General features: G+C 34.3%; 2 protein-coding genes across 9 annotated transcripts; one reads left to right on the forward strand and one right to left on the reverse strand.

Annotated features, from left to right (window-relative positions):
- Nucleotides 1-104: 104 nt before the first annotated feature.
- On the reverse strand, nt 105-13,040 carry LOC141460984 (serendipity locus protein alpha-like). Of its 8 annotated transcripts, none has more exons than XM_074141554.1 (13): nt 12,791-13,040; nt 11,594-11,826; nt 10,707-10,874; nt 10,356-10,622; nt 10,076-10,216; nt 8,493-8,682; nt 7,536-7,735; nt 3,207-3,399; nt 1,752-1,859; nt 1,566-1,670; nt 1,260-1,457; nt 755-799; nt 105-628 (listed from the first exon to the last, which is right to left on the reverse strand). In XM_074141554.1, exons 2-13 carry the CDS (start codon nt 11,681-11,683, stop codon nt 360-362), a joined length of 1,974 nt encoding a protein of 657 aa, XP_073997655.1. In that variant the 5' UTR covers nt 11,684-11,826; nt 12,791-13,040; the 3' UTR covers nt 105-359. The 8 variants fall into 8 exon arrangements, with proteins under 8 accessions (XP_073997655.1, XP_073997653.1, XP_073997657.1 ...); XM_074141552.1 differs by having other exon boundaries at nt 1,260-1,427; nt 1,752-1,904; XM_074141556.1 differs by having other exon boundaries at nt 1,752-1,904; nt 11,725-11,826; nt 12,791-13,039.
- On the forward strand, nt 12,149-25,513 carry LOC141460987 (cellular tumor antigen p53-like). The gene is made up of 8 exons (XM_074141564.1): nt 12,149-12,307; nt 12,460-12,516; nt 12,621-12,672; nt 14,362-14,556; nt 15,090-15,346; nt 15,502-15,693; nt 16,512-16,725; nt 23,406-25,513. Exons 2-8 carry the CDS (start codon nt 12,461-12,463, stop codon nt 23,601-23,603), a joined length of 1,164 nt encoding a protein of 387 aa, XP_073997665.1. The 5' UTR covers nt 12,149-12,307; nt 12,460; the 3' UTR covers nt 23,604-25,513.

Raw genomic sequence — 25,513 nt, forward strand, 5'->3', positions numbered from 1 at the left:
AACCATTTTTTTAATATTTCTAGAAGTTTAAGTATATAGACACCACACAAAGATTTCTGATTTTAAGTATCCACACTTTCTTAAAACTGATTAAAAAATTAGTCTTGTTTTAAGGTTTGTCTTTATTTAAATATACAATAATTGCTCTTCGTGACTGCCAAAAGTAAAAAAAAAAAAGATTAAATACAAACTTGACGATGAAATTCAAACTAATTTATAAAATGATTATCAGTTTTGTAGTAATTTACTTTTTGAAATGGATAGTAGTTTCATCTGCATTGTTAGATAATTTGCAACTATAATTATTAATTATTGAAGTTATGTCTGAGAATCTCTAATAAGACAAAAAAAATTATATACTAAGATCCCTTAAGGTGGGCGATTTTTTCTTCTAGGAATATAATATCTCGTAGACGATCTGCCGCATCATGGCTGTACATATCAGATAGAACACTCGTAGATGTTTCTGAAAGATTCATAGATCGAGCAATGTTACTATTTAGTCCTCCACTTCTTGGCGTGTTATCTGTTTGTAAATGGGAAGTGGCCGGCAAATCTTTGACCAGTAAATCCTCCTTCAACGACACCAAAGTATCATTTGTGGCCTTGGATAAACCACTAAGAATATCTGTAATTAGACAGGCAAAATTTTAAAAAAGAAAAACTAAAATTTTAAACTGCATCATTAAACAAAAGAGGAAGTGAGCAAGTTCCAATTGTTTGAAATCTTTAGCGTGTTGTTAAGTTGCCTCACCTTGCTCTATCCTATCTTCTCTAGAACAGGAAGTGATTATACGCCCTTAAAATAAAAAAATGTATTACCTAATAACATTTTTCATAAACATGAGATACGGTTTTATTTATAAAAGACATCCGACCAGTGACAATGCACTGTCTGATACTGAACCCAAAACAATCCACAAAAAACGAAGGTCATTCCAAAAAATTAAATGGAAAATTAGAGTAAAGGAAAATAAGCAGTGAAACTTGAACGATTCTTCAGATTTGGTTGGAGAGGAAACTGAAAAAATATAATAGCTAGTGCACATCTCAATTGGCTAGACCGAGAGGGATGGAGTAGTAGAAGCAGAAATTTGAGAACTCAAATTTAAACGTTGAGAGTAAAGGTAGAGGACAGAACAGGATGCAAACGGTATGTTATGGTCGGCTCTCTGAGATTCAAGTTAGTTTTACTTTTTAAAAATTATTATCAAGTTCATTGTAAATTTTCAAAAACAGGCAACTATCAAATTAATTACCTGCCAATTCATAGGTAATATGTTCGCCTTTCATTCGTCTGGGCGTTTTTAATGGAGTTCTACAGTAGAGGGTCGATTTAATCATGGGAGTATCGCCCACTCTACTCAGATATGGATCCAAAGAGGATGGTGCATCACCTCCATTGTAATGTTCTTCTTTAATGCTCGCTGAATTCATAAATATCTTGGTTTTCAATCCTAAATAATTTCGTAATATGACAAATAAATACCATGCAATAATATTTAAGTACAGCCCTTTTAAACAGAAAAAAAAAGTTAACAAAACTTTAAAACAAATACACTAACTTTGGCAATCTCTATTAGAAGGAGCCAGAGTTTTATCCATTCGAGTAGCTGAAACGTCTAAGGACAGATTTCGGACGCTATCCAAAAATGTTACAGATCTGTCAACTGAAAACGAACGTCCAACAATAAATTTTATACCATCGATAATTATCAAAACTTTAAAAAAATTACTTGAAAAGAACTTACTAGATATCCGTCCAACTGAGGAGTGGTTCATGGCTGAAAAGTTTAACTTCTGGCATAAATGATCCAATAATTCTAAAGCTATATCAAGATCCCATATTGTGTCGTTGGCTGTGGGTGAAAAAACTTCAAGGTGGTTATCCTGGTTTTTCAACACTGCACACAAACAACTAATTTGTATTCAGTACCTTTTAATTATTATAACTTCCCGTTGTATTGGGCTAGACCATAAAGGATCTTGGCGTCCAAGGACTACTCACACCTGGGAGCTAGACGTGTAAGAGAGACGCGTATTACTCGACATACCTAAATACTTTTCTTTTTTAACCAGAGTAACAGATGCCATGGACGTATATTGGTAAACCACGAAACTTCACTGTGCTGCTCGCGTCAGAAACTCACCTGTCTTCAAGATTGCCACTTTCAACTGGTTTTTGTGTTGTTCAATTTTTTTTATTTAGAGGTTGTACTTCTCTTTTGGTTTATTAATTTGCACACATAATAAAATTTTCTTTGCTATCTTTGCAAGTGATCTGAGGATTGAACATGTTCAATCAACTAACTGACACAACGTTTCAAATTTTTGAAGGCGAATCATTAATTTAAAATTTTAAAATTCTAATGGCATCGTAACAATAGTAATTAATAGTTGTTATAGGTTTATCTATTTACTTAAAATATTTTACAACATTCTATTATCAGTTACGTTATTTTCCAATTTTTCCTGTAATACGTACTACAGAAAAATATAATCTGAAAGTGCATTGTATTTTCAGATTATGTAACATTTTCATTATATATTATATAAGCATTAACGTAAGTTTTTTTCGCTGTACGGTGTCTCTACTTAATAAACATTAAAGGTTAATAATGAAATTTATTTGGCTAATTATAATTAAAAATACTTTATGCTGCACAAAAATTAAATAATAATAAGAAAACGGATTGGCTAAGTTGTAAAAAGAAAAAAAAAAGTTAACAAAACTTTAAAACAAATACACTAACTTTGGCAATCTCTATTAGAAGGAGCCAGAGTTTTATCCATTCGAGTAGCTGAAACGTCTAAGGACAGAATTCTCTAAGGATTAGAGTTCTAGGAAAAATTTCCATTAAAAGTAACAATACATCAATATATTTGTAATAATATAACATTTTTGGGAGAAAACAAAGCAGATATTTTCGAGGAAATCCCCAAAAAAGTTAAGAAAAACCAATTCAGTAAAGAGGTATTTCCGGTTTAGGAATTTTCCACTACCGTGGGGTAACCTAATGAAATATAAATTTTCAGATCCTTAGAATTTCATTTTTTGAACTAGTGATCACATATAATAATATGCAATTTTCAAGACAGATAATTTTGTAGAATTGCTTTTTTTTTCGGATAAAATCCGCATTGAAAGAATGTGATTATATCAACAATTACTAAACTTCATAAATAGAGTCCAGTCAATATATTACCAGTTAATAACTGTTTGACTATCTGATAAACTGTTTGATCCTGTCGAACATACTTGTCGTCTGTTGTCAACAGATGCTGCACCAACTTATTACATCTTCTTTGGAATAATTCGCATTCACGTTTATCAAATATACCATCCGATATTTTCTCCCTGACAGTGCGAGTAACATCTGTAAGATCTTCAAATACCACCTAGAGATACAGAGAAATTAAGATATAAAAATAATAATTTTCTCAAACTATTGCAAACAAATCAAAATGAAACTGTAGCTTTTTATATTTTGTAGAAATGCCAATTAATAGTATTGGCAAACAAAACAGAATTGCACCAGCGAGCCCTGAAGCTGCAGAGTATGGGCATTCACGGTCATTGTACATTTCACCTCCAACTTCAAAGGGGAAGTAATCGAACAGTTCGAACTCAACCAGAACTTAGGAATCAGAAGGTATTGATCCTATTAGATGGTCAAGCTAGCTCAAGAATTTTCAGTTTTAGAATGGTAGATTTACCTCCAAGCTCCACGTTTGTGGCCAAAATAATGAAATTATTATTTTGTAGGTACAAGGGTGGTGTGAAATGTGTTATTAATTTAATGGGGTTTAATAAGAAAATATTAACACAGAACACGTGTATTAGAGATGAGCAGAAGAACACACATAGCAAACGCATACAAGAACAATAAGACCGCCAACAACAGCCAACATAACAACAATATTTTTCTTAACACCCTCTCTCAATGAGATGTAGTTACTTAATGTCTACAATAAGAAACATCGAATTGAATACTAATAACACAACATCCACATAAACTAAAATAATTAACAAGATATTAAATGTTAAAAAAAAATCAATTAGTGAGCAGAGAGTTTCTAAGAGTTTCAAATTTTTCGGCTCCTAGAGCTTTGGTAAATAGATCAGCTATATTTTCTTTTGAACAAACATAGTCAAAATTAATAACATAATATAGACCTCTGTATCTAAATCTCCATTCAGGAAGGCGGTGGGTACATCAATTTGAGTCAAAATCCAGCTATACTGGACTGCTACTGATAACAAGAGTCGAACAGTTGGGATCCTACATACTGGTGCGTAGGAGAATTCCCATTCTTCTTGAGGAACTTGAAATCCACGAGCCACAAGTCTCGCCTTCTTGGTTCCATCTTCTTTGATTTTAAACACCCAACGTGTTTCAATAGCTTTCATTCCTTCAGGTAATTTTCCGGGGGTCCAAGTTCCAAGTTTCTCGTGAGACTCTAATTCTGAATGTATTGCACTTTTCCATTCTTCTGATTCCATGGCCTCTTCAAACGTTTTTGGTTCTTCATTAGTTGACAACAGAAAACAGTAAGCTGTGTACAGCTCATAGTCATCCAGATATCCAGGTTTTTTCTTTTTTCTGTTTGTAGTAACTATTTCATCTTCTGCATTTTTATCCATAGAACCCATTTGTAAGTCATTCTGCACTACTTGTTCACCCTCTTCGTTAATCTTTATTACTGGATTATTTTCTACCCCTTGAATTGGAACGATAGTGTCTTGTCCATTTTCTTTGACCATATTATTATCTTTGTATACCATGATTGACTCATCAAATTTGACATCTCTTGACTTTATTATTTTCCTTTCCTTTGGTAACCACAATCTGTAGCCACCTCCACAGTAACCGACCATTACCGCACGAACTGCTCGGGGTTCCAATTTCCCAGGCTTAGGTGTCACAGTATGCCATGCTCTACATCCGAATATTTTCAATTTGGACAGATCATTTCGCCCATTCCACAGATCCGAGGGAGTTTTACCTCTAGGCAAAACTGAAGTTGGTGACCTATTTGTTTCATAAACAGTACATTTTAGTGCCTCTCCCCACAAATATTTGGGAACCCCAGAATCAATTAATTTAGTTCTTAATTTTGAGAGTAGAACCCCATTCATTCTCTCACATCTGCCATTCATTTGAGGAGAATGACTTATAGTATATTCCATTCGAATGCCATTTCTTTCCACAAAGTTTAAAAAATACTTCGATTTCGCTTCCCCACCATTGTCTAATCTTATGCGCCGGACGCTTAAACCGAACTGAGTTTTTATTTCTTTAATGTATGATATCAAGTTTCTAGCTGCTTCGCTCTTATTTTTCAGCAATTTAACAACTACAAAGTGGGAATAATCATCTAATATTACCTGGAAATATTTTTCGCCATTGAGTGTACTCGGTGTGATGGGACCAACTAAATCGCTTGAAATAAGACTTCCTATTTCTGTTGCACGCTTTTTGTTCTCATAAAAGGGTTGCCTCTTTGCCTTGCCTTCTATACAAGATTCGCATAATTTGTGTGGAGTAGGTAAATTCAATTGTGTTAGCCCATCAATTGAGATGTGCCCCATTCTTTTATGCCAAAGATCTCCTTCATTGGCAGCAACAAAGCACTCTTCATTAAATTTATCCGCTTCAAAAAGGAAAAGACCATTTTTGGGCTTGAAGAAAAGTACAGGTTTATTTTTAATGAAAACAGTTGTACCTGATTTATCAGTGACTATTTTCGCCCCACGGCTAGCAATTTTTGAAGAAGACAAAAGATTGTGCTTCATACCAGGAACGATTAATGCTTCGATAACGAATTTTTGTCCCTGGCAATAAAGGCTCAACTTCCCTTTTTCATTTGCTGTCAATAGCCGGCCATCCGCTTGAACTATTTTTACTGTATTTTCTAATTCTGTAATGTTTTTCATGAAACGTTTTAACTCTCCTCTGACAAAATGATTTGAAGCGCCGCTGTCATAGATAAAAGATTTTTCTTCGAAGATCATGCCTGAATTACAACTTTCAGTTGTAAATAAATCAACTTCACTCTCACTTTGAGCATGATTTGCATGGCTATCCCTTTCTGTAAATTTTCTTCCTTGACTCTGCCGTGAAGGAAAATTGTTACCTCGGGTCCTTCTGGCTCTGTGGTATGATTGGTACCCTCTACTGTTTGATCCACGTCCTCTTGTTTGGTTGCTTCCCTGGACCATTTTTGGGCAGTTCGCCTGGAAGTGTGAACTATCCCCACATCTAAAACAGCCATTATTTTGAGCTTTAAGGCCTGTCTCAGAAATATCTTGAGACTTAATTTTTAGTTCATGATCCAACAGACGTGCCTTCACAAAATCCATTTTTATTTTTTCAACAGTTTCCAAAGCAGTGACCACAGTATCATAATCTTCTGGAAGTGAAAGAAGCAAATGACATATTTTATCACTTTCGTTCAGCGTGGAACCTAAATCACTCAGTTCTCTGATAATTTTATCAAAATTAAGAAAATGGTCTTCCAAATTTTCAAACCTCTCACTTTTTAAGTTTACTAGCTTCCTCCATAAGGTTAGTTTAGAAAAAGAACTAGACCTCGCAAATACATCTTTTAAAGCTTGAAGCATTTCTTTTGATGTTTTAGAATCTTGAATAATGTCAAGATGTTTATCGGAAATACCTTGAATTATGATGGCTTTTGCTTTTGCATCGTTAATGAGAAAAATTTTCTTTGCTACTGCATCAGTTGGAGGGTCACTTTCTAAAACGTCAACTAACTGTTCTTTTTCAAGAATTGCATTCATTCTAAATTTCCAGTTCGTGAAATTATTCGCTGAGAGTAAAGGCACAGGCAAAGTAAGCACTGACATTTTTACAACCTGCACTACCTGAAACTATTAAACCAATCACGTAAACCGTAACACCAATACACATTTTAATTCAGAATAACTGGGCCCATAACCTGTTATTAATTTAATGGGGTTTAATAAGAACAGTTTTTACACAGAACACGTGTATTAGAGATGAGCAGAAGAACACACATAGCAAACGCATACAAGAACAATAAGACCGCCAACAACAGCCAACATAACAACAATATTTTTCTTAACAAAATGTAATGAGATTGAAGGTATTTTGGCAAAGCATTAAGCCAAAAAATTAAGATACGAACTATTTTTAGGTCTGTCGACCAGACCTACCGACGGAAGAGCTAGAGAACCAAGTTTCCTACTTCCCCACTTTCCAACGTCATTTTGAAGAATGTTCACGAAATGTGTTGGGTTTCGTCAAGGATAGGACTTGAAGTCTAAATCGTGTTACGTGAGGTGGACATGATACATCTCCCGACGGACATCAGCAGAGAAATTCAGAAACGGTTTAAAGTATTATCTAGAGAAAGTATTCTCGTTAAATCCTTCACAGATACATAATCTCTTAAGAACTCAGTTTTATGGATGCTTTTATGAGAATAGTAGTGTACTAGTGTGACACCAGAAGGGTTTTGGCCGTAGCATGAAAAGTAATAAAGAAACATACCCGAGCAAATGACCCAGTATCTACAATATTGTCAACTTGAAGGTGCAAATCTTTCAGTGATTTTTGAGCCTCATCAGTGAGAAAACTTAGGTAATCTCTTCTTTCCAACCGTTGATCTAAATAAAATGCTGTGAGAGCCGGTACAAGATGGGTTTCGCAAAATTCCAGACTGGCCAGAGAGCATTGTACACGAAGTTTTGCTAAAAGAAAACATAAATTAGTAAAAGCAAACAACCAAACAAAATAGAGAGATTATGATTAATTTCAAATATTCACTACAAGCATAAGGTGTAAATATGCAGGACCAGACATAACGCAGTAAACTGGGTGGTAATCATTAGTGAGTCCATTGGCTGTCTACCACGAACCATTACTTTCAGAGCGGAATGACGTGTCTGAGAACATAAGGAAGCCTCGCCAAATTGAAGAGATTTACCTGCCTGTCAATTGCAAGAGTAGGTAAAAAAGCTGTTACAAAACTGATCAACTCAGGACATTGGAGACATACTCGTAGTTTTTAGAAACAATATAGTTTTGGTAATCAGGACATAGTTTTTAGAAACATGAGGATTGGTTATTAAGGCGAACCAAGATACGCCTCCGAGAAAGTATTAATCACTACTAAGCAAAAAAAATCTATCCGTAGGCATAGAAGGGGCCAAGACTTAAAAACCCATTTGGTTTACAAATAGTTCCAAGATGAACCGGGCCAGTACAGATGAAGGGGGAGGTTTTCCTTCTGGGGTATGGTACAGTAAGTTTTGGCAAACTGATTCACTTTGTATTCTATATATTCTAAGGACGTTACATGTAACGTAGCACATGACAACACTAGCGACTGAGGAATGCCAAATTATAATGTATTACAAGAGAAGGTTTGTCTAACATGCCTTAAAAACATTAATGAGAGGCTTAGGTCGGGCCCTGCTATATTTTAAACACTAGATTTACACCTACTATCTCCATTGTCTGTGCAGGCAACAGCGAAATTTCCCAACAAATGAATCTGCTCTAAATAAAGATCCAATTTTGATATAAGATGTTCCAAATCGCTTGCCTTTCTTTTCTTCAAATTGTTGGCTTCCTTGTCATTTTCCACACACTTTACTACAATACTTTTTAAAGGAAGAAAACTGTCGGACATCACCTAACAAAAGGAAACAAAACCTGGTGTCAAAACTCATCGCTTTGCTTTTTTACTAAATAATTGTTCAAATTTTGACTGATAAATTTTCTATGGGTATTTTGCAAACTCACAAGGAAAATTTTTCATTGTCGGATACTACACTGTATAATAATTACTATACCCATATAAAGAAGTCAACATCAAGGAATGTTGCAGATATTGGAAGATTCTCTCAGAATTTCTTCATTCCGAAGTTCTAAATGAGAGTTCTGAACTTCCCATTAGAGCAGTCATGAATAAAATTTTCTTACAAAAAGTTTTCACATAAAAGTTGTAGACCTACATGCATGTGCAATCACTAAAATAGGTTTCACGAAAACAGTTTGAACCATTTTCGAAAAACTTACTCGAAATATAAAGTTTGAGCGTGCAATTTTTCAATTTTAGCCAATTTTGTTTGCGTATAATACATACAACACATTCGTAATACTTAGGGCACCTCAAATTTGTAAAAATGTTTTATCTCCAGGGAAAACTTAACATAGAAAATTTGGCAATATCGCAATACATCCACAACCTAAGTGTAAGATAAATAGAAATCTGGCGTGAAAAATTTTACGACTTTCTCTTGCTATACAATTATCGAGATTCTGACCGAGATTATACTACTTGCTATGATGTACATTAAGCTGTAATTCGCACTTTTCAAAAAGGCTAACGCTAAATTTTAACAAAACTGCTGAAAATTTTCCTTAAAAAATAATTCAAATAAAGTTCAAAGAAGTGTATGTAAAACGTGATATATACTCGAAGTTTTGAGAAAAGTTTATCGATAAAATCACAAAAAAAGTGGAAAATGTAATCAATAAAATGATTCATCCGAAAGCTACTTACATTACGATTTTCAGGGTACGTGAAATAAATTTTTGGTCAATTCCTTCCATCGGCAGTGATACTTTACTGAAAATATTATTTAGTTTTAAAACAATGTTCAAAAAAGACTCCGACGAATCTCTGTGAACGTAGTACATTCATGGCCACTTGTTGATCTATAACTTTCATTTCGGACATTTTCTTAGTAAAACTGTGCTCAAAGAAGTTCTGCCTAGATTAGCATCATCAGGCTTCACTCAAGAAATAAAAACCATTACAATCTAATGCCTGATCTCATTATCTGTATAATATTAACAGCGAACACAAAATGTTCCAAATTTGAAGAATTATTCAGTAACACTATAGATTTTTAGTTTTCAGCTATTTTGTTTTTTGTTTATATGGATTTTAAGTTTTAGGAAAATTTTATTTAACAAATTACAATAAAGGAAAGTCAAATGAGTTTTCGCACCAGATTTCTAAAAATGTCTCGCAATCAAATTAAAAAAAAAAAAAAAAATAATTAATTAACTTTACTAACATAGAGAAACAGTCTGAGCACTGCTGTGTTGACTCTTCTGTACAATGTTTCTAAATTACACAAGAGTATGTCCCGGTGAAGGCGTCTAGCTGACTCAGATATTTCTTTACAGTGCAGGACAGAAGACAAACTTACCAGAACCTGTTTTAATCAAATTAACAACTGCTAATATGTTATAAACTTCTCTAATAAATATGGCACTCCTTCGGCAACTCGCAATGGACGACTTAATATTTAATCAAAATTTCTACCAAATAATGAATAAAACCACTAAACATACGCTTCGACAGCCAGAAGAAATCTCATTAAAATCTTGATCAGCGGCTAGTTTGGCAATAGTTAAGGCTTGACATAATAGATCATCTATGGCCAATTTATAAGACTCATCCAGGGCTTCACCAGCCTGAATGACGGAAATGGCCCAATCGATGGATCTAACAAATATGCCGCTTGCTTCTGTATCTTCTTCTACACCACCTCCACTGAACATTCGCATTGGTTCCATTAAGCACCATCTCAACTTTTCTAACATGTACCCCGTAATATCCTTTTGTAAACATGAAAAAAAGATTACTTTTATTGAAGAAGCTACATTTTTATTTATTTTTTCTCACATGAATGAAATACCAACCTCAAAAGCAGAATGGTGTCCATCAGATAGCAATTGAATCAGAGACGGAATCACTTTGAGCATCTGGCTAATACACAGCTTAATTTTATTTTTGTAGCTGTTGAACTGCGACGTTTGAAGGTAAAATTCAATCTCTTTAATGGAATCCTGAACGGATCTCAGCAAAATCTATATTATGAAAACTCATATTAATTTTTCTTAAGATCTTGAAATTGAAATCAACTTGTACTCAGCAAGGATAACTTGGTCGGGACTGTACTTTTATGTTTAAGTTAAGACTAAGTTTCAGACTTGCCACAACCACAAATTACTAAACGTGACGGTGATTTGTCTATATAGGGCTTCTTAGTGCTTAGTCGAACGAGGCAAGCTTTTCAGTCGATCACTAGCCTGCATTATTCTACCAAATAGCGATCAAACTATAGCTTATTAAATTTCTGCTTTTAAATAAAGAGTCTATGTATTGGTGGCCCGCGTTGTAGCAAGAAAGGTAAAGTTACACCAGTTTTCGTACTATGTCAAATTCATTATAGTGCGAAGAATAAACCAGTGAGTCTTATTTTTAATATTCATTCAAGAAATCGTCAAAAAACAGCCAAGTGTTGTTACATCAAAAAGAATATAGACGGGATGAAAAGCGAGTATCAAATGAAAGAACATGTCAGAGTAGTCATCAGCAGATCAGGCTAGATACCGGTCCCCTACAACTTGCAACTGTATGACTAATTTAAAACTAGTTAATTCAAAACTGAGATGAAAAAGCTGTCTGCTATGACTTAAATGTAACCGAGATCTTAAATTACCAACTCTAATATATGTATATGTATATTGTTAGATTTATTGAACTAATAGTTCAATTTTTCTGTTTACTAAAATAAAAAACTTACCTTTATTCGTTGCCGTAAATCACGATGGTATATTTTATTTTCTATTTCAGAGATGAGGGTTAATGTTTTTTGTATCGCTGGGAAAGACATGTTTTCTTGATATTTTTATATACAAACATAAGAAATCTTACCAAACGGAAAAAGTCACTTGCATATTTAGTTGTTTATTTCATAATTCAAATACATCATCATCAACATCGAAGTTAACGGCCACAGCACAGGTTAACCAGATTCTGAAATTACAGAAAGTAAAATTGAAATTTCAAAATTGAATTATACACCGCAAAATTAACAAAAATAAGCACAAATTTACGAATGCTTTTAAGGATGATTTCATTAAAAAAACTATTATTATAAACTGTATTAAATAAAAACCTGAAATCAAAAAAATAGCGGTTTAAACAGAGGTGGTATCTGCATTTCTTTATTTGGAATTAGCAATACCATTATACAGTTACTGTCGAAAGCAGTTCCATTATTTAGTAACTGCCGATTCCAAATTCGAAGGGTAAAAAAACAAACAAAAACAAAGCAACAGGTACTCGGTACCAAACTGCCAAACGCCGACATATTGCATCTGTACTTGGAGTGTTTACTGTCAAGATTTGTGTTTTATCATTTTTGGCACATTTATGGTTTTGTACGAAATACATTTATGCTATTTAAAACAAACGTCTCACCCAAATTCTCTGCAGTGGCGTGTGGATAAAACAAGTGGGTTTTTATTATATTTGTTTGGCATTGCTAAACAGCCTCCGATGTTTGAAAAATTTTAGCCCAGTTGGGGATTAATAAATAATTATTCATTATTATCTGAACGTTATTGGACGGTATTGATATTAATAAATATAATTTGTTTCTTGCAGCATGATGGGTGACGCACTTTTTAATTCCCAAGATTCACTTGGCTTGATAGATCCTATGTAAGTACGTGATAATATAAACATTAGGATTAGGAACTAATTTAAACCTTGGGAAAAGAATATTCGTAGCACCTCAACAGTTTATAGTATTTTATTGTTTTTAGGTTGAAGGAACCTCTCGAACTGAATGTGATGGAAGAACTGATGAACGACACGGTGAGTTAATTTTAATAGTCCGTGCTACTACTTAATATTGGATCTCGTCTGTGTAATTGTTTAACATTTTTATAAATATTGCGCATAATAGGTTTTAAGATCATACTGCTTTACTCACTTCTCAGAATTCTCCTACAGGTAAGGTACATCAGTTTTTTACCAGTTCCTCCTTCGAAAAGTTTGTCTATTAATTCTGCTAAAAATTTCGTTGTTTTGAAAATTCATTAATGAAGGTGAACGGTGTTATTTCATTTATGAACAGTTCACACGATTGATTTAATAAATTTGGTAAATTTAATTTTATTCCTTAATTTTGTTTTTTGTTAAGGACGTATCAGTGAAAGGTGCAGAACTCTTCTTATGTTTATAAAATAACTATAACAGCTGTATTTTTAATAAGAATAAAACATTCTTTCTCAGCACCATTACATTGTGCAATATTGCGAATTCAAATAGAAGTTACTGCGAGATAAAGTGCTATAAGGAATTCCTGGTTGGTGGTACACAGTCATAAGGGGATAACAGACGAAGAAAACTTTCAGACTTGAAAACCCTGGAATTTCTCAAGCTTCGGTAGTAAAGGCCTAATCTCATTCGGATAGTTTTTTACAATTTGGAAAAATAATACTAAGACGATCATATCGGTATGACTGTGATACCAACATAGCTACAGAAAGTGATTCGCCTTAGCAGAGCAGAAATGAAAGAAAAATTAATAAATTTCAAGAGTGGTTAGAAAAAATGAATAATTACTAACAATGGAAAAACGTGTAATAAAGAGTGCACCTTTCTACATAAGTAACCAAAAACCTTTTCTTTATTCTGGTTCAGGAAGAAAATAATCGTGCCAAATTCATGTCATGATTTTTTTATTTTACCGAGCTTTCAGCCTAGGGACTAGGTCATCTTTTGGACTTATTGACAATGTAATATTTATACATTATTTTAAGGTTGATGTGTCTTCTGTCCTGCCTGTTTATGAACTCATACTATTTTCCTGTAAAACAGTAGTAACATTGCCAACACGACAGGCTTACAATTTCACATTTATGCCATGTGAAATATATTATCAATTTTATTTGAATATAACATTTCAATGCACAATCGTATTTGTCACGAGAGTCAAGTGGCCACATTGTTGAAAGTAGCCATGTCTTTGTTTTTTGTAGCCATGAAAGTCTTTCAAGGAAATTCAAACAGACTAAGACCAGTGTGAGACACTACAGCATCATTTTACTCGAAAGTATTACCTCCTCAAGGTGTGATTTTGAAATGTCTAGAAATCCGACAGTCTCTTCATAACTCCGAACTCTTGATCATTACGTGATCACTCAAACAGACATTCCGTGTACTATCACCCCAGTCGACTGTTTATGTTCCCCTTTGGACACTAGAAATAGCCACACTATAAATTAGGCTAAAATATTCTTACTGTTGTGTTTACTGTTTGGCTCGAATTCATATCACAGCTAATGTTATTAATGGTAGCATGACTATTTTGTGTTGATATTTATAATCAGTGTATGCAGGCAAAATAAACTATTTCATCTATCTATAAATTTATAAAGTGGTGATTGATGATATTTTCAGTTACATTTAAACTTGCTAATAAATAATTAGTATATACAATATATGAACAAATATCATTTTATATAGTCAGTAGAGCATTATTGTTCCTGTTTTGTTCAGGTAAACAACGGAAGTGTAGAATTTAATACTACTAACATTGTGATAGTGAATAGTTCCAATGACGCTCAAGAAACGTTAGTTGCAGTGGAGGCATCTCCTCCAACCGGAACTATACCAAGTCAGGAAGATTTTTCTGGGCCCTTTGGTTTTGAACTTCATTGGACGAGTACACCTCATGGTCGTGGCGGTTATGTGGTAAGTAAATGTGAAAGCTGCTGAAATGATAATGGAAATGGAGAGATGTATTAAAAGCTGAATTCTCTGGGCCCGAAAACGCTGAGATCGTTTAGAAATGCATTATATTAAAACTGTTCTCTGAATTTTCAAAAAGTTGGTTGACGGATGCCTAAGTGCCATTTTAAATATTAAATTTAAACTCGCCGATTTTTCGTCAATCATAGGCAGTCAACCAATTTGTAAAAAAAACTCTTTTTCAATTTCTGGACCTCAAAATTGTTTCCAGTGGTTGCCTAGAGTCGAAAATCTGTTGTACTGCAGCAGTTCCTGTTACCTTGCAATAAGAAAAAGTATAAAGGATATGGCGTGTTTTGTGCTTGTCCTTAATCTCTGAAAAGTGACATCAAATGGATAGTAAGTTTCAGTTATTGTAAATTCGAAGGCAGACTAAGTGTAGACGGAAGTATCAAATTATAAATTCAGTTCTCCAGATCTTAAACTGCTGATTAAACAATTGTTGATTAAATAATTTTGCTTTTTCTAATGTCTAGTACTCACCATTACTCAAGCAAGTATTTATTGGAATGAACAATGTATTGATGATGGAGTTCAAAACCTCTGTGGAACTCGATGGAGGATTCTACATCAGAGCCTTGATGATGTACACCTGTGATGACTTTGTCTGCGAACCGGTAATCAGATGTGCTTCTCATGCACTTGAGGATGATCCAAGACAAGAGGCTCACGCTAGAGGACAAGAACAATTTTGCAGATGTGAACAATTTAAATATGTTGGCCATGTGATGAGGTAATTTTAGTTTTACTACATACTGAGTGAACAAGTTCTGTAGTCCTAGAAGTGATTGCACTCGCCTTGAGCAGATGGAGCTAGTCACTAACGATCACTTATATCCTAGTTAAGTCAATATGAACTTATATAATTAAAATATATTCTTATTACAGGTGCTCTCTTATGGAAGCTGAATATTGTTATGATAGCCACAGTGAGCGACATTCAGTCAGAGTTCCTGTAAGAAGGTTTCAAGCTGGAACTGATATCATTCGAGTTCCCTATTCATTTTCTTGCAAAAACAGCTGCCCTAGGGGAATACAAAGAAAGCCTGTACAAATTGTTTTCACTTTGGAAACAGAAGAGTAAGTGTTTTAAATTTTTCTTACCCCACTCCAAGGTCTCTTCTTTGCTAATTATACCCTAAATATCGGCTATGGAATTGCGAAGGTATCAAATTGGGATTCATCGGAAAATATACGTTTTAGGCCCTGAGAGTTCAAAAAAGGTTTTTTTAGAAATTGATTTAGTGAATGGTGTGTGTGAAAACTTTGGCTAAATCAAAAAATTGCTTGAGTTTCCCTAAGTGTGTGATGCTGGCCAAATTTTCGGGTGGTTTCATTGTTAAGGCAGATCGGAAGGAGGGCTGAAAAAGTCTTTTTACCATTTTTAACATTTGGACACTTCCATCTTTATGAGGCAAAAGTTAGATGTTCTATTTTATGGATTCAAAGATTAATTTAGGTTTAATCTGTCTTCTTTCACAAGGTATATTCCACAGTTCAGAATTCATACATCGATGTTAGCTCAGTCAATAAACAATCTCCTATTTAATGCACGTTAAAAGAACGCTGGAAGACCATTTATTTAAATGTATTCTCTGGTTAAATTCTTGGCGCAAGTGGGATGTTTACTAAAAACTAAATTTTTTGTTTTATTTTTATTTATTTATTTTTTTATAGAATTAATACATTTATTTTTCATACTATCCATGTATTGTCTCTGTGCATTAAAAATATTGCTAAAATTCTGTTTCTGTGGGGCATTGCAGTTACAAAGCGAGTATTGGGGTTGAGGAAAGTTTTAGTGGATCCCATGCCAGATATATTTTGTTTTTTATGAATTCATTTGAGAAAGACATGGCCTCCCTTACAAAATCTAATAAAACTGTGCATTTAAACAGAGGTCAGGTGTGCGGTCGGAAGGTATTGCCAATAAAGATATGCAGTTGCCCTAAAAGGGATAAAGACAGACAGGAGCGAGACTTTAAAAAAACCCAACAAAATCAGAATAAGCCTCAAAGCTCGAAGCGTTTGGCAACATCAAGTGTAAATGATTCTCAACAGCCTGCTCTCAAAGCCATCAAAGTGGAAGAAAGTAATTTTGAAGATTCACAGGTTAGTAATGAATAAATGTTTCCTATGGAAACCTTCCCGTATTTACTCTCCCAAGTTGGTAGCGAGTTGGGTAGCGATTCTTCTAGAGTTAAAAGAAGAGAAAGTATCGATTGTGTAGATTTTTATTTTGAATTTTTCTCGAGAATTACTATTTGAAATAGTTACCTATTAATAAAATTTGGGCAGATGTGTATGTGTGAGGTCAAACAGAAAATCGAGAGAAGTTCAAATTCAATATTTACAATCGATTTTGCGTACGCTAAAATAAGTTTATTGTACCAAGAAAAACAAAACAATTATTGCGAATTTCAATCACAATTTTTTTTATATTATTATTTTTTGCCAAGCTGTCGACCAGGGGCTTGTTCATGATCACAGTTTTTGCTAAATAATAAATAAATAAAACTTACTACTAAACTTGGAAGTACTTTCTACTTCCTAACGTGTTTCTTCGTAAACTCAATTCATTGAAAAAAAAAAAAAACCTTTAAAGGTAGTTCCAGGATTTAGAGATGGTATTATATGGCTCTCTAAACTACCATTCCAGCAAAGTATACTGTCTCATTACCTGTGCAATTTAAGTGGCATTATTTTTTCACAACTTTGCAGTTGAACTAACAGTGTACAACAAACAGAATATATAGCAGAGATAAAAGTAACATCCATATGTGAAACTTGACGGAAGTCCATTCCCTTGGGAGTGCCTTCCTAACTGAAGATTTGCATTGTATGTGGTGGTTTCAAGGTCACTTGCACTTGTAGTGACGTCTAGGGTTCTCTAAGTGATAATAAGGATAACAGAAGATTTTCATGGAGTGCAGTAGATTTTTTTTTATATATGGATGTAATCATATCAGAAAGAAAGGGATATTGAGAAACTTTTGGATGGTAAGGTTGTAGATAAAAGGAATATTGGTTGTAGAGCGCTGCGACGTCACTCTTTTTCATACGTATCATTTATCCTTCTTCAGCACCCAAAAATCTAATATTGTCGAAGACGACGTTGGAGTGTGTCCGGAAGTGTATTGGTGCCTCCTCCATTTCTTTACAGAATCTACCAGTGCTATCTTGATTCAGGTCCAGCTTCTTCATGTGTTGACCCAGACAACTTTAGCCCGAGAAGAAATCCCTCAGCTTATTTCTGCTCCCACTAAGGCAAGCGTGAGAGCTAACTAGCTCAGCTAGCTCGCTTGCTTGCTCCTATTTTTAGAGAGGAATGTTGTTTTCCCATCGAAAGGCTACAGGTTCGATCAACTATTTTTCTCATTTCATGATAAGGAAGTTCCAGAACGAAAAGCCAATAGTTAAAGTGCCAATGCCTCTCTAGAGATGGCTTCCTTTGCTCTCAACCATTCTACACATATCTTCGTACCGTTGGCCTTGGGCAGTGATAGTGTACGGTTGTCTCTTTAACGCTCTGTATGTTTGTCGAGTTTTTTGAGGGTTTATTGCCTTTGTTTTGATTAAAAATAATTCCAGTGAATCTGTGAATTACGTTGCCTATGTTGATGCAAGTAAATTTGTCGTTTATTTTGTGTTAGCTGCATATTACAGAAACTAATTGAAATCTAGTTTAAAGAGCTTAGTTATCAAGTTACTGATTTTCGTATTGTGAGTTCATAGTTCAGTTTTCGGTGCTAGTAGCCGAGATAGTAAAGAAGAAATAGTTGGCAAAATATCCACATGGCTGCGTCTGAGGTAAAACTGCAAGCGAGCAGTGGGGAGAGTGCTTCCCTTCAGATAATTCTTGCCCGGCTTGACTAGATAAGTACCGATATGAATTCCATTCAAAAAGACTTAGCTGCGTTTAAACTCGAACACCAAAGCTCGTCAAAAGATATTATTGATATTAAAAAAGAAGTTAATAAACTATCTCTTAAATTCTCCAAAGACATCAAAAAAGCAGGAAAACATATACTGGAAATTAAAAATGACAATATTAAGTTGAATAACAGAATTATTGAACTACAAAGATCTATTATTGAATTCTCCCAACAGTCGTACCAAAATGTACTTAAAATTGACAATATACCTGAATTGCCTAATGAAGATTTATTTTCGATTTTTGAAACTCTTTCGAAAGAAATTGATATTGATTTTGATAGAGATGTTATTGATAGTATTTACCGTGGTCGGACTGGAAGGAACCTCAGTCATCCGCCAATATTTGTTAAATTTATGAAATCTTCCATAAAGATAAGCTTTTCAATTAAATGCAAACTAAATAAGAAGAAATTGTCCCTGAAGATTTTTGGCCTTGATGCAACTTCATTAATTTATGTGAATGAATATTTATCGCCGCCCAGCTTCAAAGTTTTTAAAGAGGCTAAAGTTTTATTGAAGGAAGGTAAATTGTCTCGATTATGGACTCGAAATGGGAAAGTAATGGTTAAATTAGCTGAAAATGCTTCTCCGATACATGTTCGTTCATCAGAAGATCTCCTTGATTTGACTACATCGCAGATGGGAAAACACCAACTTGCGTATTTTGACTTGTTTGGAACTGATACAGATTGTGAGGATACGGATACATCGGCACAGTCGGGAGCCTCAAAGACTACAAAGAAGAGGAAGAATCGCGAAGAATGTCCATCTACTTCATCAGGTCCCTTAACACCTTTTTTACTAAAGAAGCCTTCGTCCATAGTGCCGAAAAAGTAACTCCCAATAAATTAAGCTCTGAAGGAAATATTGTAAGTAGGGGTTGGGTTTTGAATTTTGGTTTTTGGAATATTCATGGTGTTTCTACATTAAGTTACTTTAAGTAATGATCAAATTAGTGAGCTGTTAAAGTTTGATATTCTGGGCTTATGTGAGACATGGTCAACCAAGGATTGTATATATTTGCCTTTTGTAGATAATAATTACGTTCATTTTGTTTGTAAAGCCAGGAAAGATTTTCAGAGAGGTAGAGCCAGCGGTGGTATTGCTGTTTATGTTAAAAAAAGTGTGTTCAATAATATTGTCTTAATTGAGTCTAATGAAAATTGGATCTTCCTGAGGATGTCATTTTTGTCTGGCTTCATAATTGTTGGATACTTATATTTTCCGCCTAATCTGAATTTTGATGTAATAGTAAAATTTATTAATGTTACTCTATATAACTCGATGGTAAGTTATGTTAATGATAAATTTATCCTTGCTGGGGACTTTAACATTAGAGTTGGTAATGGTAACTGTTTGGATAATGACCTTTTTGATGATTCTTTCTTTACCGGTGTTAGATCTTCGATGGATGATAAGTTGGACACGAGGGGTCGCTGTCTGATACAACATATGGAAGAGCTGGGCCTACTATTGTGTAATGGCAGATCTCCTAGCGACTCTCCAGGCCGGTACACTTTCGTCGGCCCCCAGGGAAAGAGCACCATAGATCTGACATGGGTCAATCATTTGGCACTGAACTGTTGCCTCGATTTTAAGGTCAATGATAATTCTTCCTTCTCGGACCACTTTCTGTGCTCTTTGACGTATAGCGAGCCGGGGATATCCGCCTTCTCTAAGGATACTAGGCCAGTACCTGTTAATAGCTTTTCAATTTTGGATTTATCCCCAGAAAATTTAATAAACTTTTACTATCTGTTGGATCATTCTGTCAATGTAGGTGTCTTCAGTGACTCTGTGGAAATTCTAAATAGCAACCTGATTGATACAATGAACGTTGCAGCTAGAAATTCAGGAATTATTAAAGAAAAACATTTTTCTAATACGAGTAGGTCGTATGCAGCAAACCTTGGTTTAATAGGAACTGCAGAGCCGCAAAAAAATGTTTTAATTCTATTCATAGAAAATGTAGAAGGGATGGTTTTGAGGGAGAGATTTTTGAACTCTACTTGAATGCTAAGAATCAATATAAAAAAATTATTAGACAGGAGAAAGAAATTAAGAATAAACTGAGGGCTGATTTCATGAATATAAATAATTCCAAGCAATTCTGGAATTTAGTGAAGGCCTTAAATAGGAAACCTCAAGTCAGTAGTTTAGATGTTGCAACTTGGGAGCAATTTTATACTAACTTATTTCGAGCTAATTCCCCGAACCCTTTAGAATCGGTCCATTTTTATGGCGTCTCAGTCGAGAGTCTTGATTCGCGTATCACCTTGGAGGAGCTTGTCGACAGTATGGATTCCGGCAGGAGTAGCAAGTCACCCGGCCCTGACTTGATTCCTGCCGAGTGTTTTAGGACTCTGCCTGCTAGCTGGGTTCACTACCTTTTGCATTTCCCAAATGTAGTTTGGGAAAGTGAAACGGTGCCTGAAGCCTGGAGTGTCATCAAGCTAAAACCAATTTTTAAAAAAGGGAACCCCGAACTACCTGAGAACTACAGCGGTATTGCCCTTGTAAATTGTATTACAAAGATTTTTACAAAAATTTTAAATAATCGACTTAGTAGTTGGGTTGAATCGAATGAGGTGCTACCTATAGAACAATTCGGCTTTAGAGCCGGCAAGAGTTGCGTTGATGCTATTTTTGTTCTGAACTCTGCTATTAATATTCAGTTAAGGTCGAAAAACAGTCAAGTCTGGGTCATCTTTGTAGATTTTATGAAGGCCTTTGACTCTGTGTCCCATGACCTTCTTTGGCTTAAGCTATTTGACCTAGGAATTAGTTCGAAATGTATAAGATTGATTAAAAAAATTTATGATAATGCTGTTGTTTTCATTGATCAACGAGCCACTCAATCTAGGAAAATAAAGGTCGATAGAGGGGTTCTTCAGGGGGAAAAGCTGAGTCCTCTGCTATTCTCACTCTTTATTAGTGACATTGTGGACTTTTTCCGTTCTAATGGGGCTGCTGGTATTAGCATCAATAACGAGTCTGACCTGTTGATGTTGCTTTACGCCGATGATCTGGCTATCTTTGCATATTCGTGGCATGATGCTCAATTTAAACTTTCGTTACTGGCTAAGTACTGCGAAAGAAATGAGCTTGTTGTGAATACCTCAAAAACAGTTATAGTACCATTTAACAGAGCGAGCCGCATCAGGAAACACTCCTCTTTTACATATAATGGTATTCCAATAAAAGTTAGAAGTAACTTCACATACCTAGGTGTACCTCTTACTTCCTCTGGCAAATTCAGTTTAGCGTGCGAGTTTTTTGTTTCCAAGAGCTCTGTTGCGATACCAAGAGTTTTAAACGTCCTTTCATATTACAAATCTGACAGTTGGAAATCAAAAATGCTTCTCTATAACAGTATGATCTCTTCAGTTCTCTTGTACTCCTCAGAAATCTGGGCGCTAAATTATTTTGCTCAAGTTGAACGCGTTCAGTTAAAATTTTTGAAGCTGCTCCTGCATCTTCCACTTCACACACCTGATAGTTATGTCCGCCTCGAATCTGAGTGTCTCCACATTAAGGTCAGAGTCTTTAGTAGAGTTTTGAAATTCTGGGTTAAATTGTTATCCGCGGATAACGATTCATTGCTGAGAAAGTGTTATTCCAGACTTGTGGAACTTTTGCCTAACTCTAATGTTCCCTTTAATTGGGCTGGTTTCCTGAAGGATCTACTGTTCTCCATTGGAGCTCAGGACGTATGGCAGGTGCAAAACGCGGATAGTTGTCATCTAAAAGACCTCAATTTAAAATTTTCTAATAATAGTTTCAGCAGGGATATCGACATGGCAATTAACTCAACATATAATCCAAATTACCGATTATTATGTGCTCTAGGGCAGAATAATGCGCTTATTAATCTCAATTGTAATTTTGTTATGACCAGTGTAATTGTTCAGTTTAGAGTAATTAGCAATAAGTATCCAACCGTTCTGTACAATGGTGTGAAACACCATTTCTATCGGAATAGAAGCTGTTTTACTTGTTTTAGCAATCAAAAAGATGATGTTTCACATTTTGTCCTAAGATGTTCTTATTATAGAAAGTTAAGGGGAAAATGGCTTCACAAGTATTTAATTGCCAGTTCTGATCCTTTCCTCTCCCTATTTGATATTGTTGACAATTTAAAATTGAAATGTATTTTTTATTATTTGGCAGGCGCGTTGGATGAGAGATTAAAATTTGTTAACTGTATTTTTGGTAGCTATAAGGATATCTCTTTCTAGAAATAAATTTAAATTTTCAGTAACCACTTAATTATATGAAGGGATTAGCACCAACACTAATTAATATTATCATTTGAATTTTTGTTTTTTGCTCTTGTAACATTTTTATTTTTGTTTCTTATGAAAATTTCATTATTTTTTATATTTTATTTTATCTTTGTTTCCAATGTACTTCTTATTGTTTAGCAGAGGCCAACTCTCTTGCTCTTTGCTACAGAATTTCTTTAAAGCATTATAAATAAAAATAAAAATAGTTATTTTGTACATACACTTAGTTACATATTCTTGGTTCTCTTTTGTAAATTTGAAATTTAGTTAGTATCGCTCTTATCTTTTGTATATTGAATTAGCATTTTTGTTTTATTAGTTTATTTTATTCTGTATTTACATTTTTTTTTGTTATTCTGTGATTTTGATAAATAATAGGCCAACCCCCTCTGTATGTCTTGTTGACTATAACAGAGGTAAATGTAATAATAATAATAATATCTTCGTACCTAAACTTCATGGAAAAACACTGGCATCCAGGGAGAGCTACATAGATTTGGGTTGCAATGGTTGATGTATTGTTTTCATAGTTGATATTGATGCACAAATTGCATGTATTTCTATTTTCAGAACGAAGAGGACAAACCTAAGCACAGGAGACAAGTTACCGTCCATACAACTGTAACGGATCTTGACCCTTGCCAAAAATTACTGAGTAGAATTAGTAACTTGGAAAATTTTGCCGAAAGCCGGCACATGGAGACTGTCGAGAGATTAGATCGAATAGAACGTCTGCTCATTAATTTAGTACAACAGAAGCAACAGTAATGTACTATTGAATGGTGACTCTGATTTTATTATTATCAGATTCTAAAAGGTCAGTTCTAACAGTTCCAAATTAATGTGTAATAACGAAAATTTGAGCTATTGAGTTCTCAGTAGCTCACATAGTTTGCTCAATGTTCCAAATTTGAAGTGTACTCACAAAATATTATTGGCTGTTTTAAAAAACATGACAAATGTTAAAAGTTATCTAGAAATTGAAAAGAAATAACCATGCATTATCTCTTTAATTTTATTTTAAAAAAACGTGAGGTATGTGCAAAAAGATTTGGTAGTAGTAATATTTGTTAAAAGCAGTTTTGGTGCTTATAGTCTTTCTTTAGTTAGGCTTCTTGAAGCCTTAAAAGAAGCAAATCTACTTAAGATAATTTACTTATTAATGAAGTGTTTTATATTATAATTGTGTGTCTCGGAGTTAAATGTGTAAGTCCAAGGTGATCATTTTATTAACATGCTGAGCACTTTTTTCTTTCGAAAGGTTGTTATAAAATTCATTTACTGTTACCTAATGTTCATTAAAAATCAATGTATGAGATCAACTCCATATTTATCTTCTTCTGACAAGTATCTTGCTCGAGTAAATTCCATTGAACATTCACTGTGTTGTTCAAATAAAAAATTCTGTTTTTGTTTTTAATATAGCTTGGGGATTAATCCTTCAAAAATGAGCGGTATGCATTACAAATTAAAATAATTGTTAACCAGTCCAGTGGCTTTCATTGTTGGCTGCAATCCTTTCACCTCTTTTAAGTCCTAAATGCCTGAGCAATTACTCGTTCCGGAATACTGTTCTTCTTTGTGTATATTTCCTCAATTTAATTTCCCTTCCAGGATTCCTTAGCAACCAGGTTTAAAGGTGGGCTTACTACCGCATCCAGTTCTAGAAGTGCTTTCTACAGTCTTACCAGTATTGGTCTCATCACAAAGGTTCTATTACAAAGATGGCCACTAATGTAAGCTGCCACTCTCCTAATTGCCGCCTTTAAAACTATATTGGACAATGTCTAGAAACATCGGTATCCCTGCCAAAGGTATTAAATTTTCTGAAAACGTTCGATCGCGCATTCCCGCTCACAGTTCACAGCTCGGTATATTTCCACAAGTTGAATCAATGCTTTCTCAACCACTGGACTAACAGATCCAATTTTGTAAGGTGAACTAATATTAGTTTTGACGAAAATTAATTATTTCGAAATTCAATATCAGCCAGCATTGATGGAGATTTTCTCAGTTCCATTGATTTTTTCCTAAATGATTTTTGTGAAAAGCACCTATAAAATAAAAGTAATATAATTTTTTTAAAAATCTTTTTACGTACTTGGAAAGAAGTGAATTAAGCTTGTTAAAATGACCACCTTGTCCTGTGTAAGGCGAACATAAGGTGTGTTCAAAAACTGAAATAAACTGCTTTTATTAACTTTCAAGTGTCCTTAAGTCACAATGTTCGCCTGTACAAAAGTAAAGTAGTTAATAGGAGGGTGTGACATTGCATTTCACCCTTAAGCAATTCTTATGTCTTTCAACCGAGGTAATAAATCGGTGTTGTCTTTATTTAAGGGATTTCACGTGTTGCCTTCTCTGATCTCTGATTACTTACTTAATTGTTTAGAATTTTATTTTCTTCGTTATTGTGGTGCCATTAAATTTAAGATATAAAATCCTATTATATTATATATTTGTTGAGATATATTTGCATGAAAATATGATGGAATTTTTTTTTACTTAAGTTGAAAACGAATGTATTTTAGTTTTTATGAACTTGGGGCTACCGCCCCTAACGAGCGCAAGTATATTCAGCTTATATGTTCGCTTAGAATTATTGCCATATTTAGTTAAATCCATGTTTTTGTATTTTTCTTTTATACTTTTTGTAAAAATAAATTTTACATTCCTTA

This window comes from Rhodnius prolixus, unplaced genomic scaffold, assembly GCF_049639745.1.
Source record: "Rhodnius prolixus isolate KJV_2025 unplaced genomic scaffold, Rpr scaffold_6, whole genome shotgun sequence".
Taxonomy (NCBI): Eukaryota; Metazoa; Arthropoda; class Insecta; order Hemiptera; family Reduviidae; genus Rhodnius; species Rhodnius prolixus.

Coding starts and splice junctions, on each gene's coding strand:
- LOC141460984 (XM_074141550.1), bottom strand. CDS start 11,683: ATGTCTTTCCCAGCGATACAAAAAACATTAACCCTCATCTCTGAAATA. Junction 7,736..8,492: donor CTGCACAGACAATGGAGATA/GTAGGTGTAAAT, acceptor GTTTTCTTTTAG/CAAAACTTCGTGTACAATGC. Junction 3,400..7,535: donor ATACTGGGTCATTTGCTCGG/GTATGTTTCTTT, acceptor CTGTATCTCTAG/GTGGTATTTGAAGATCTTAC.
- LOC141460987 (XM_074141564.1), top strand. CDS start 12,461: ATGATGGGTGACGCACTTTTTAATTCCCAAGATTCACTTGGCTTGATA. Junction 14,557..15,089: donor ATGGTCGTGGCGGTTATGTG/GTAAGTAAATGT, acceptor TCTAATGTCTAG/TACTCACCATTACTCAAGCA. Junction 16,726..23,405: donor GTAATTTTGAAGATTCACAG/GTTAGTAATGAA, acceptor TTCTATTTTCAG/AACGAAGAGGACAAACCTAA.